This window comes from Penicillium concentricum (assembly GCF_028827145.1).
Source record: "Penicillium concentricum strain IBT 3081 chromosome Unknown utg000002l_segment0_segment0, whole genome shotgun sequence".
NCBI lineage: Eukaryota > Fungi > Ascomycota > Eurotiomycetes > Eurotiales > Aspergillaceae > Penicillium > Penicillium concentricum.
This window is the reverse complement of record NW_026622755.1, coordinates 681714-692143: the sequence shown is the minus strand read 5'-3', so window position 1 is coordinate 692143 and position 10430 is coordinate 681714. Positions and strand designations below refer to the sequence as shown.

At 49.2% G+C, this 10430-nt stretch overlaps 6 protein-coding genes across 6 annotated transcripts; 3 read left to right on the top strand and 3 right to left on the bottom strand.

Annotated features, from left to right (window-relative positions):
* Window positions 1-88: 88 nt before the first annotated feature.
* N7517_003829 (DNA-directed RNA polymerase II subunit RPB7) lies at window positions 89-882 on the bottom strand. The gene is made up of 4 exons (XM_056721559.1): window positions 600-882; window positions 460-540; window positions 229-398; window positions 89-168 (listed from the first exon to the last, which is right to left on the bottom strand). The coding sequence occupies exons 1-4, from the start codon at window positions 846-848 to the stop codon at window positions 159-161; spliced, it is 510 nt and encodes a 169-aa protein (XP_056577809.1). The 5' UTR covers window positions 849-882; the 3' UTR covers window positions 89-158.
* A 1180-nt stretch (window positions 883-2062) lies between these two features.
* N7517_003828 (2-hydroxy-palmitic acid dioxygenase MPO1) lies at window positions 2063-2830 on the top strand (the record flags this gene model as incomplete). The annotated part of the gene is made up of 4 exons (XM_056721558.1): window positions 2063-2095; window positions 2144-2167; window positions 2223-2282; window positions 2357-2830. 4 exons carry the CDS (start codon window positions 2063-2065, stop codon window positions 2828-2830), a joined length of 591 nt encoding a protein of 196 aa, XP_056577808.1.
* An 816-nt stretch (window positions 2831-3646) lies between these two features.
* Window positions 3647-5769, top strand: N7517_003827 (F1F0 ATP synthase subunit alpha; the record flags this gene model as incomplete). Its single annotated transcript, XM_056721557.1, has 5 exons — window positions 3647-3718; window positions 3897-4054; window positions 4187-4243; window positions 4302-4422; window positions 4513-5769. 5 exons carry the CDS (start codon window positions 3647-3649, stop codon window positions 5767-5769), a joined length of 1665 nt encoding a protein of 554 aa, XP_056577807.1.
* Window positions 5770-6512: 743 nt separating this feature from the next.
* Window positions 6513-7837, top strand: N7517_003826 (methylenetetrahydrofolate dehydrogenase (NAD(+)); the record flags this gene model as incomplete). Its single annotated transcript, XM_056721556.1, has 4 exons — window positions 6513-6709; window positions 6899-7529; window positions 7591-7680; window positions 7754-7837. The coding sequence occupies 4 exons, from the start codon at window positions 6513-6515 to the stop codon at window positions 7835-7837; spliced, it is 1002 nt and encodes a 333-aa protein (XP_056577806.1).
* A 506-nt stretch (window positions 7838-8343) lies between these two features.
* N7517_003825 (uncharacterized protein) lies at window positions 8344-9095 on the bottom strand (the record flags this gene model as incomplete). Its single annotated transcript, XM_056721555.1, has 2 exons — window positions 8344-8936; window positions 9008-9095. 2 exons carry the CDS (start codon window positions 9093-9095, stop codon window positions 8344-8346), a joined length of 681 nt encoding a protein of 226 aa, XP_056577805.1.
* Window positions 9096-9650: 555 nt separating this feature from the next.
* Window positions 9651-10337, bottom strand: N7517_003824 (signal peptidase complex subunit 2; the record flags this gene model as incomplete). The annotated part of the gene is made up of 3 exons (XM_056721554.1): window positions 9651-9878; window positions 9949-10247; window positions 10301-10337. 3 exons carry the CDS (start codon window positions 10335-10337, stop codon window positions 9651-9653), a joined length of 564 nt encoding a protein of 187 aa, XP_056577804.1.
* Between the last annotated feature and the right edge of the window lie 93 nt (window positions 10338-10430).

The following is a 10430-nucleotide window of genomic DNA, read 5'->3' as shown; positions in this document are numbered from 1 at the left end:
TTGTCAAACTCCAGCTCCTGACCCGCCAGGTCTTTTTTATTTCTCTGTTAGGCAGTAAAGCCCTTCCAAGCACCTGCCGTATCTTCGGGGAACGATGGAGAGTATGGTAGATTATCGTATTGGTGAAAAAGGTGGGTATGTGTTGCAATCGTGTCTCATTACAAAGGTCTGTTGAAGAAAATCGCGTTAGAAAGGCCATATGCGCTGTGTCAAGTTTGAACGACTTACCCAAGATAATCCTCCTTGATGGTGCCAATAGCATTGATGGCAGCCACGTCGGGCTTGACACCAAGGATCTTCAACCGCAAACTGGTTCCTTTCTCGATCACTTGATCGGCATGATCGGTGTATTGCGGCGGCACGGTGTTGGGCTCCCACTTGATATCGGAAGGGATGTTCTGATGGGCTTGTCAGCAGTGAAACCCAAGAGAGCCATGGTCGGAGGAAACAAAAACATACCTTTCGCGCAATGAAGACAGACAATGGGCCCGCCAGGGTGAAGATACCCGTGGGCTTAACGGAAGTAACAATGGCATCGACCTAAGCTCAGTCAGCAGGAATTCAAATGCTATAGATAACCTCGGATCCCAAGTGCATACCGTCTCGCCACGGAATGGCTTCCAGATGATCGCACGATATCTGATGGTGTATTCCGCCATTCCAATTCCAGGCATCACCCGCCCCTCGCCAATATCAACCATGTCCATGACACAGATCACAAAGTGATCACCTGTGCACCGTCCCTCTTCCTCCTCGTTGAGTCGACCGATGAGGTACTCTCGCATGTTGGGTCCGAAATAGGACGGGTGCATGGAGATCACCTTGGTCTCTTCTTTTAGGAAGAACATCGTTGCGGTTATGGTTGGATGAAAATGCGCTAATGCCGTGCAAAGTGGAAATATTCAAGTCGCGTTCGGGACAGTGATGCTGTCAATCGAGATCGAGGGACGGCGTTTTCGACCACGAGCTCATGACCTGCAACGGGTGAAGCACAAACAAAATGTGGCTGCCAGAAATGAGCGAAATGAGATCCGAGTAACCGTGGGAGTGGCAGAAATTGTATCTGCCTTGGATCTTGAGCGAGGAGGCAGATACAGTTGCTGCAGGCGCAAGCTTTCCCTTCCTAAGAGCATCTCCGGTCTGGTGGGCCAAGTTTGGGTGGTGGAGTCACGTGGTACGATTCTTCACTGGTGGAAGTGGACTTGTTGACTCGATATTTGGACGTTTAAAGTCATTGAATCTTCATTTTTCATTTGGTTAGCTACTTACTGAAATTAATAGTCAACAGTACGCTTGGTGATGATTTAGTCATGACCGAGTGGAGGATTGCTTCTTATATGAAGAATGATTGGATGATCTATAACAGCCCATAGATGTTTGACAACATGTACGGAAGTAAATAACGAAATTTTCTGCCTCTGCGACTCCGGTTCAACTTATACATCATTTTTATCTATATATAGCCTTACTTGAGCGGCTTTGGCTGGTTATGGTGTTTCATTATCGGCTTGAATGTATACTGTGAAGCTATATATATCCACCAACTGGTTTCTTCAATTTCGATGATCATTTTGTCACCAACCTATAAATTAGCAATTTGAAAGTCCAAGCTAGTTCTTCATACCATAGTTATAAAGATCTCAAAAGAAAGACACCTAAACTTGTAGGAAAATATGTATAGTCTATGTAAAGCCACACCGGAACATTCCGTACTAGACATTACAGTATTATATAGTTAGTTGACAGCCAGTTTAATGAGAGACGGAAGAGAAGCCCAATCATAACCATATAATCCATTAACTGCAATGCAGGATATCCTAGTCAAAGTATAATATAGATGGTCTGATAGGCCTGTGCATCGGGGGTTGTCATACCTGGGAGCCCATGTATACCGTGACGCCAAGACCCAACGACTTCCTCGGCCTGAGCCACATGACGCCAGGACCTTCAATATCAATTGCACCACTCAACGCTTTCCGATAAAGACGATGCTTGCCTGATCCCATCGCCCCGCAAAACTCTTCCCCCAGAATTCCCCATCTTTTGTTTCCAACCCGGCAAGATGGCGCTTAATCTTGAGAAACAGTTGCTCTTCGTAAGCATCCACATCCAACCAGAACGACTATAACTGACTGTCACCTAGTACGGAGCCTACCATAGCAACCCCGTACATCGGCCCTACTCCCATCACCAATAACGAACAACGTTCACTGACAGCGCAGATCAACGTCGCAATCCACATCACCTGCGTCCCAGCCATACTGTTTACCGGCATTATCCTCGTACGCGCACCTCGGCATTTCTCAACCAAACAAGATATCCCCAGTGTACAAAAGTACTAACAGTGACTCTCAAGGCCTGCAACTGCCCGCCCCTCGTCCCCCTCCCGGACGCCCTCCAAATCGATTATCTGCCCGTAAACGCCGGCACAATCGGTGCTGTTATCTACGCCACATTCTATGTCCTCCTAGAGCCTATAGCCGGCGGCCTACTCGCTGCACCATTGATCGCAGCTGCATACTACGGAAACTACTTCCTCAGCACGCACGGTAACATCGTGAACTATTGGGCCGGTGGCATTCAAGTCGTCTCATGGCTGGCGCAGTTTATCGGACACGGGGTGTTTGAGAAGCGCGCCCCTGCCTTGCTGGATAATCTTGTTCAGGCTTTCCTGCTTGCGCCGTTGTTTGTCTGGATGGAAGTTCTGTTCTTCTTCGGATATCGCCCGGAGCTGAAGGAGCGATTTGAGAAGGGTGTTGAGGTGGAGATCCTGAAGTTCCGGAAGCAGAAGAACGAGAATGGTAAGGGCAAGGGAAAGGCAGAGCAGTAGATACTGGTGCGTTGTTGTACAGCATGCAGTAAGGGGAGATATTGCTCGCCAAGACCGAGGCTATATGATCTCGGGTTGTCTTGGTTGATGGTGAACGCTTCAGTAATTTCATGGGTGCGTTGATTCATATTCATATGTATGTTATTAGCAGAGCGATTGCTTGTGTCATTTTGTTTTTCAATTATTTTGCGATTGTTATTCCGCATTGTATTTGGCCAATTTGGGATGTACTTATCCCTTTCCCATGGAGTGAAGTTGCTGCTTTGGCCGAGTGACTTTATGGGATCATAGCTCCAAGTATATAGACTTGGGAAATAAGGACTTATCCAAAGCATACAAAAAAGTATACACATAGTATATACGGACCCTTCGGTTGCCGTGACGAAAACCATGACATAAGCGATTCACCTGACTAGGGATTCCGCCGATCCGAGAAGAGAAAAAAACGGAAGGAGAGTGGCCCGTGGCACACTTTTCCGGTCGGCAATACAAATCGAAAGTAACTCATTCTGGCCTTGTATAATATTTTGAAAAATTTGGAGAATTTATAGAAATAAAATATAGAAGACAAAAAAATAAACATATAACATTGTAGTAAGGAAAAGCGGACGAGATACACCGTGGCCTCACACTAGGGCCACCTCGGAGAGCCCAGCGTCCGAAAGGGTTTAGCGCAAGTCCTGAGAATCCAATCCTCCCCCCGACGACAAAGCTCTCCCTCCCGTCCACAATCCTCTCTCCTCTCCCGTTCTCTCTCCCCAATTACATCTCTCCCTCAGAGAATTCATCCTCCCATCCTCTGAACCCCCTTTCACAATGTTCAGAAACGCTCTGCGGTCGTCCAGCCGCTCCGTTGCGGCTGTTTCGGCCACTGGCCGCATCGCCTCGGTGAGTCCATCCCATCCCAGCCGCCTTCGTCCATCGCCAGTTCAACATCCTTCATCTCAATCTTGAGCTCGATCGATGTTCATACCTCATCATACCTCGACTACGATACTTCAACGATGGCTCGGACACATTGTCCTTCTCTGGGACGGTCTCTAACAGGTTTTTTCGTCCATTACAGGTCCGCGCGGCTGCTGCCGGTCCTCTCAACGGCGTTCGCTCGTACGCTTCCGAGGCCAAGGCTAGCCCTACCGAGGTCTCCTCCATCCTTGAGCAGCGCATCCGTGGTGTCTCTGAGGAGGCTGGTCTCGCTGAGACCGGTCGTGTTCTGTCGGTCGGGTACGTCAATTCTCCCAGGGCGGCTGGGGGCGCGAAAAAAATTCGGTCCCCGGCTACAATCCCATCGAATCCGCCATTATCTATCAACATTCGACAAAATATCGACCCAGAAACTGATTGAGCTTTAAATAGTGATGGTATCGCCCGTGTCCACGGCATGACCAACGTCCAGGCTGAGGAGCTGGTCGAGTATGTGAACCCCCAAAGTCTTGGCATTACCTAGAGCGGAAAACTAACATGTCTTCAGGTTCGCCTCCGGCGTTAAGGGTATGTGCATGAACCTCGAGGCCGGCCAGGTCGGTGTCGTGCTTTTCGGTTCCGATCGTCTCGTCAAGGAGGGTGAGACCGTCAAGCGTACCGGCGAGATTGTAAGCACCTTAACCCAACCCCTGGGTTCATTCTGATATTGGACCCTGAATACATCAGCCCCTTGGCACCATCTCTAACACCACATCTAGGTCGAGGTCCCCGTCGGCCCCGAGCTGCTCGGCCGTGTCGTCGATGCTCTCGGTAACCCCATTGATGGCAAGGGTCCCCTTAACACCAAGGAGAAGCGCCGTGCCCAGCTCAAGGCTCCCGGTATTCTGCCCCGTCAGTCCGTCAACCAGCCAGTGCAGACTGGTATGAAGTGTGTCGACTCCATGGTGCCCATTGGCCGTGGTCAGCGTGAGTTGATCATTGGTGATCGTCAGACCGGTAAGACCGCTGTCGCTCTCGACACCATGCTCAACCAGAAGCGTTGGAACAACAACAAGAACGCCACCGAGGAGGAGAAGCTCTACTGTATCTACGTCGCCGTTGGTCAGAAGCGTTCCACCGTCGCTCAGCTCGTCAAGACCCTTGAGGAGCAGGATGCCATGAAGTACTCTGTCATCGTCGCTGCCACCGCCTCCGAGGCCGCTCCCCTGCAGTACATTGCTCCTTTCACTGGCTGCGCCATGGGTGAGTGGTTCCGTGACAACGCCCGCCACGCCGTCATCATCTACGATGATCTGTCCAAGCAGGCCGTTGCCTACCGTCAGATGTCTCTGCTCCTCCGTCGTCCCCCCGGACGTGAGGCCTACCCCGGTGATGTCTTCTACTTGCACTCTCGTCTCCTCGAGCGTGCCGCCAAGATGAACAAGACCCACGGTGCTGGTTCCTTGACTGCCCTCCCCATCATTGAGACCCAGGGTGGTGATGTGTCCGCTTACATTCCCACCAACGTCATTTCCATCACTGACGGTCAGATCTTCTTGGAGTCCGAGCTGTTCTACAAGGGTATCCGTCCCGCCATTAACGTCGGTCTGTCTGTGTCCCGTGTCGGTTCCGCCGCCCAGGTCAAGGCCATGAAGCAGGTCGCCGGTTCCCTCAAGCTGTTCTTGGCTCAGTACCGTGAGGTCGCTGCCTTCGCCCAGTTCGGTTCCGATCTTGATGCCTCCACCAAGCAGACCCTTGCCCGTGGTGAGCGTCTGACCGAGCTCCTCAAGCAGAAGCAGTACTCCCCCATGGCTGTTACCGACATGGTTCCTCTGATCTTCGCTGGTGTTAACGGTCTCATCGATAACATCCCCGTCGACAAGATCCTCACCTGGGAGTCCGACCTCCTTGCTCACCTTAAGAGCTCCCACCCCGAGATCCAGGCCACCATCGAGAAGGAGGGCCAGGTCTCCAAGGAGTCCGAGGCTACCCTCAAGAAGGTCATCTCCACCTTCAACTCCACCTTCAACGCATAAGTGAAGAAATAACTCGGATGATCCTTCGTGGTCGGCTTTGTTTTCTTGACTCTATGTGTATAGACAAGATAGCCTGTACAATTTTGAGCCCATTGTTTTTCTGTTCTTCTTGGTGCCGGTGCTTGGTAGGAGATCCTAGGTCTGCCTCTGGATGTAGCGATGTAATTATCTGCATGATCCCGGGGGGCGGACCAGGGATTTCCCGTAGTGCTGTTCGAGTGAGAACTCAAATGACTTTGGTCTGCCAAAATGTGATTATATCCTGTACGTTTAGATTTTATCCGCGCATCGGGGGCGCGAGATGGGTGGACGACCGTTCTAATTCCGTCTGGTCTCCTTATGCTCTCCATGTTGGACCGCAATTATTTTCATTTGTTCAATTTTTTATACTGTAATTGTAAACTGTAGCTCTATTTTGCTAGACTGTATGGGACGTATCGCATGTTTGGACGATGACGGGTTGGAGATATGCCTAGACCGAACAACTTAAATTTGTATACACCCCAATCGACTGACGGCAATGACTATAAGCCTTAGTTCCATCCAGATTGTGCTTGGTATTCTATACCCCTCGACATATCATACGCAAAATGCCACCCGGCAGTTGAGGCCGAAACCGGCATCCGATCTCTTATCGATAAGCGATCAAGATTTTCCCGGAGATGGCCAAGTCCCCCGCGTGCGAGGAACGTAACTTTTCTCTCTGTTACTGATTATATTGCTATTATCGTCCCATTGCCGTCATGTCTACCCCTACAGATAAACCTGCCTCCTCCTGCAAGGTGATGTTGAGCAAGCATGTTGCCAACCACCTCCTCAGCGAAGTCCACGAGGGCCTCAAGACTCTCGAGAAGCCGCCTCACTTGGTCGGCTTGCTGGCCAATAATGACCCCGCCGCGCTGATGTACGCGCAGATGACTCAGAAGACCTGCGAGGAGAAGTGAGTCTCTACCCTATTTTTATACTATCCGGCTTCAATGGCTTCAATGGCTTCTTTGGTGGGCTGTATGGTGGGGGTGACAAGTATGATTCATACATACCCCTCGGCCAAAAAAAAACAACCAAACATGCCCAAAATCATAGCCAACAGTCCAATTGAAACAACCAACTAACGCAATGCCTTTCCCAGTGGTTTCAAGTACACCATGCGCGAAGTGTCCCGCGACGACATCGAACAAGCCATCCTGAACGCAAACACCGACAACAACGTCGACGGCATTATCGTCTACTACCCAATCTTCGGTACCCGTCAGGACCAGTACCTGCAGCAGATCGTCGACATGACCAAGGACGTCGAGGGCCTGAGCCACCGCTACATCTTCAACATGTACCAGAACATCCGCTTCCTGGACGACGCTAAGCGCCAGAAGTCTATCCTGCCCTGCACCCCGCTGGCCAACATCAAGATCCTCGAGTACCTCAACATCTACAACACTATCCTGCCCTACGGCAACCGTCTCCACGGACACACGATCTGCGTTGTGAACCGCTCTGAGGTCGTGGGTCGTCCGCTTGCTGCCCTGCTGGCTAATGATGGTGCTTGTGTTTACTCCGTTGATATTACCGGTGTGCAGAAGTTCACTCGTGGTGAGGGATTGCAGAAGAACACGCACGAGGTTGTTGATCTCGAGGGAAAGACCTTGAAGGATGTTGTGCCGCTTTGTGATGTGGTCATTACTGGTGTTCCCAGTGACAAGTACAAGTTCGATACCAGCCTTCTGCGTGAGGGTGCTGTTTGTGTCAACTTCTCTAGTGAGAAGGTATGTTCTCTCTCAAGCTTTTGGGTTGGTTAAGAGGTTGTTGCTGACTGTGCTGATATAGAACTTCCCCTACGAGGTCCGAGACAAGGCCTCGCTCTTCGTTCCCTCTATTGGAAAGGTCACCATTGTCGTCCTGTTGCGGAACCTGCTGGTATGTTCCATCTTTATACTTCATTCATATGCTCAGTGTTTCTTTGCAACATCATCTAACTTACCAATTACAGAGACTCATCCAGAACAAGCGAATGGACGATGTCAAGCCCGCCGAGGCCACAGAACGTCCTGGCACCCTTGAGGCCTCATCTTAGGTTGCTCACCACCGATTGTCATTCCAATCTTCATGGCCATGCCCTGAGCTGGCTATTCCGTAAAACTTTTATAGATATTCTGTTTGCTATTAGCCATTTCGATTATACTCTGAAACTCCATGTTTCTTCTTTTGTTTCCTGTGCTTAGATATCTCCCATTCGCATTCTATAGAGATTGTCTCGGTTGACTTGTCTATTCTTCCATAAACAAAGACTGTTTCTTGTTACCATCATAGCTTGTTATTTACTTACTCTGAGCTTGCATAATACTTTAATAGAAAGCTTTCTAGCAGGGCTCAAAGGATGATATTAATAAATGTAGTAACCAATTTTCCCAAGAACAGTTGGGATTCAGAACAGTCAAACCGGATAACGTACAAGAAGCCCTGAGTCCACCTTGACCTATATAATATAACGCTGTACAGACAAACCAGACGTATCATCCTGGTAGTTTCAAAGCGACACATCAGACATTCAAAGCTAGCCAGCCAACGAGTCAGGACCTGCTAAGCAGTGACAATCGTTAGGACAAGCAAGACGAGAAAAATCGGAATAAGCACAATAAAAAGCCAAAACGGCCTCAATAACATAAGCCACCAGCGGACGAGCTCCCCCCTGGTACTCTCCCAATCAGCAAACTGGTCTACCCCAGCCAGTAGATATGCCAGTGACTCAGTTGCTAGCATTGGGGCGTCATCAGACATTGTGACCTTCCCGAGAAGTCTTGGAGGAAGCACGGACGCAAGATACTTGTGGTTGATGATAGGCCGAGAGCGGATCCCGGAATATATGATCTCCTGCCCGGGTCCGAGGACGATGAGGCGTACATGACTGACATATTGAATCGGCCGGTCGAGTGCCTTGGTTTGAACATAGTAGACATGACCCTGTGAAAATTGCTCGGCGATAAGCCTTACTTCCTTGTCTTCATCTTCAGACTGAGCAACGGACGGCGCGGTTACTGCGTTGATCACGCCCTTCGCAGTGACTGTATCGGTCGAGTCCAGTTGTTTGATTTCAAGGGTCTCAGTGGTCCCCACAAGGGCGATGATGTCTTTGGGAGAGATCCAGGTAAGGATTACTGTGATCTGTGGGAGAACTGTGAAATGACCGAATTGTTTAGTTCAGCTACTCACGCATACAACGGGTTTCTGAGGGATAAGAGCTTACCACGAGGTCGACAGAGAACAGATACTATACACCCCATATTGGAGGCCTTCAAGACTGCGGGAAGTAGCTGGGAAGGGATCTTGATCATTCAAACTTGAGTGAGAGTAAAACCATGTAGTTTAAGAGTAGTTGAGTTGTAAGGTGATATGTGATGGAAGTATATTATAAGCAAAGTTGTCCCAAGTTCAAGTGTTGAGCTCTGGGACTCTGAATTGGAAGGTCCGAGTCAACCCAAAACCTCAAGTTTGGAAAGCGCAGTTGAACAGGGCTCCTTCCAGGAAAGTAGAGATCCACGTGAATTCAATAGCCCTAGAAAGGACATCATATTCTAACAGATCAAGCTCAGACGCGCACCTTAGAGTAAGTCTACTCATACATCGAGTGGGTTGGAGGTGTCCCATACAGGATTGCTTTCACTGCCGGTTAATACTTAAAAAAGGCACGTATACTGTTGGGATGCGTCTGTTTTACTATGTCCAATGAAAAGCAAAACATTGAAAACCGATCTCTCCTTGCTCGTTTGAACATGTTATTCCAATGCACTCTTCTTTATCTCTTTTAAAGAATGAACCATGTAGCTTTGTGCCTTGTAATAGCCCCGAAAACATAACCTCTGTTCGTAATTGATACGTAACCTTCCATTTTAGCCAGACTTCTTTTCAATCTGCTTCGCCGCCAACCTCAAAACATCAATCTCGCTGGCTACCCAGCGACGGAAAGGCTCAGGGTGGAATACACCATCTGCTGAGAACCAAGTTGTGAAGGGCGCCTCGCACCACTTGTCCTGGAGGACCTTGCCTGAGGCAGATTTATAAGTGACATGCAGCCTGTAAAGCTTGGAGAACTTTTTGGCTGATGACGAGACAGATATCTATGAATAATTCTGTTAGTAATCTGCCAAAAAAAAGACACCTCAAAGAGCCCAAGATCGATAAACATACCGTCTCCCCAGTCTTTCTCTTTCCGGCGTATACCTCGCCAGCCTCGACAGCCCAAATCCAGTATGTCAGAATGCTATTCAAGACAAAGTATGTTCCCACTGCTGCGATGATCCAGGGCGAGGTAGTTGCTTCCCAGCCAAGCGTGCGGTCTGCGTAGAAAGTAAACCCTGCAATTGCGACAGCGCTATATCCAAGCAGGAAGCGAATGTTTGACTTCGAGTAGTCCGGTGTGAAAGCATATGGCGCGGGAAGGTTTGTGAGGTAAGGAAGGAGAGCATCGTCGCTGGTAGACTTGAGATCTGTTGCTCACTGTTAGTGTTGTTGCTGTATAGAGTAGATCAGGATTACGGACCATTGGTCGAGTAGACCGGCACCTTATTGGAAGCCATGGCAGATTTGAGAATAGATATGAATAGAGATCTTTCTAAAAACCAAAAAATCGAGTGTGGTTTAGCATTCAGTGGTCAAGACAAGACTGTTGT

Bases quoted from the DNA above. Each gene is read 5' to 3' on its own strand.
- N7517_003829 (XM_056721559.1), bottom strand. From the start codon at position 848: ATGTTCTTCCTAAAAGAAGAGACCAAGGTGATCTCCATGCACCCGTCC. The intron at 541-599 runs GTATGCACTTGG...GACTGAGCTTAG, and splicing joins AGCCATTCCGTGGCGAGACG to GTCGATGCCATTGTTACTTC. The intron at 399-459 runs GTATGTTTTTGT...CAAGCCCATCAG, and splicing joins CTGTCTTCATTGCGCGAAAG to AACATCCCTTCCGATATCAA.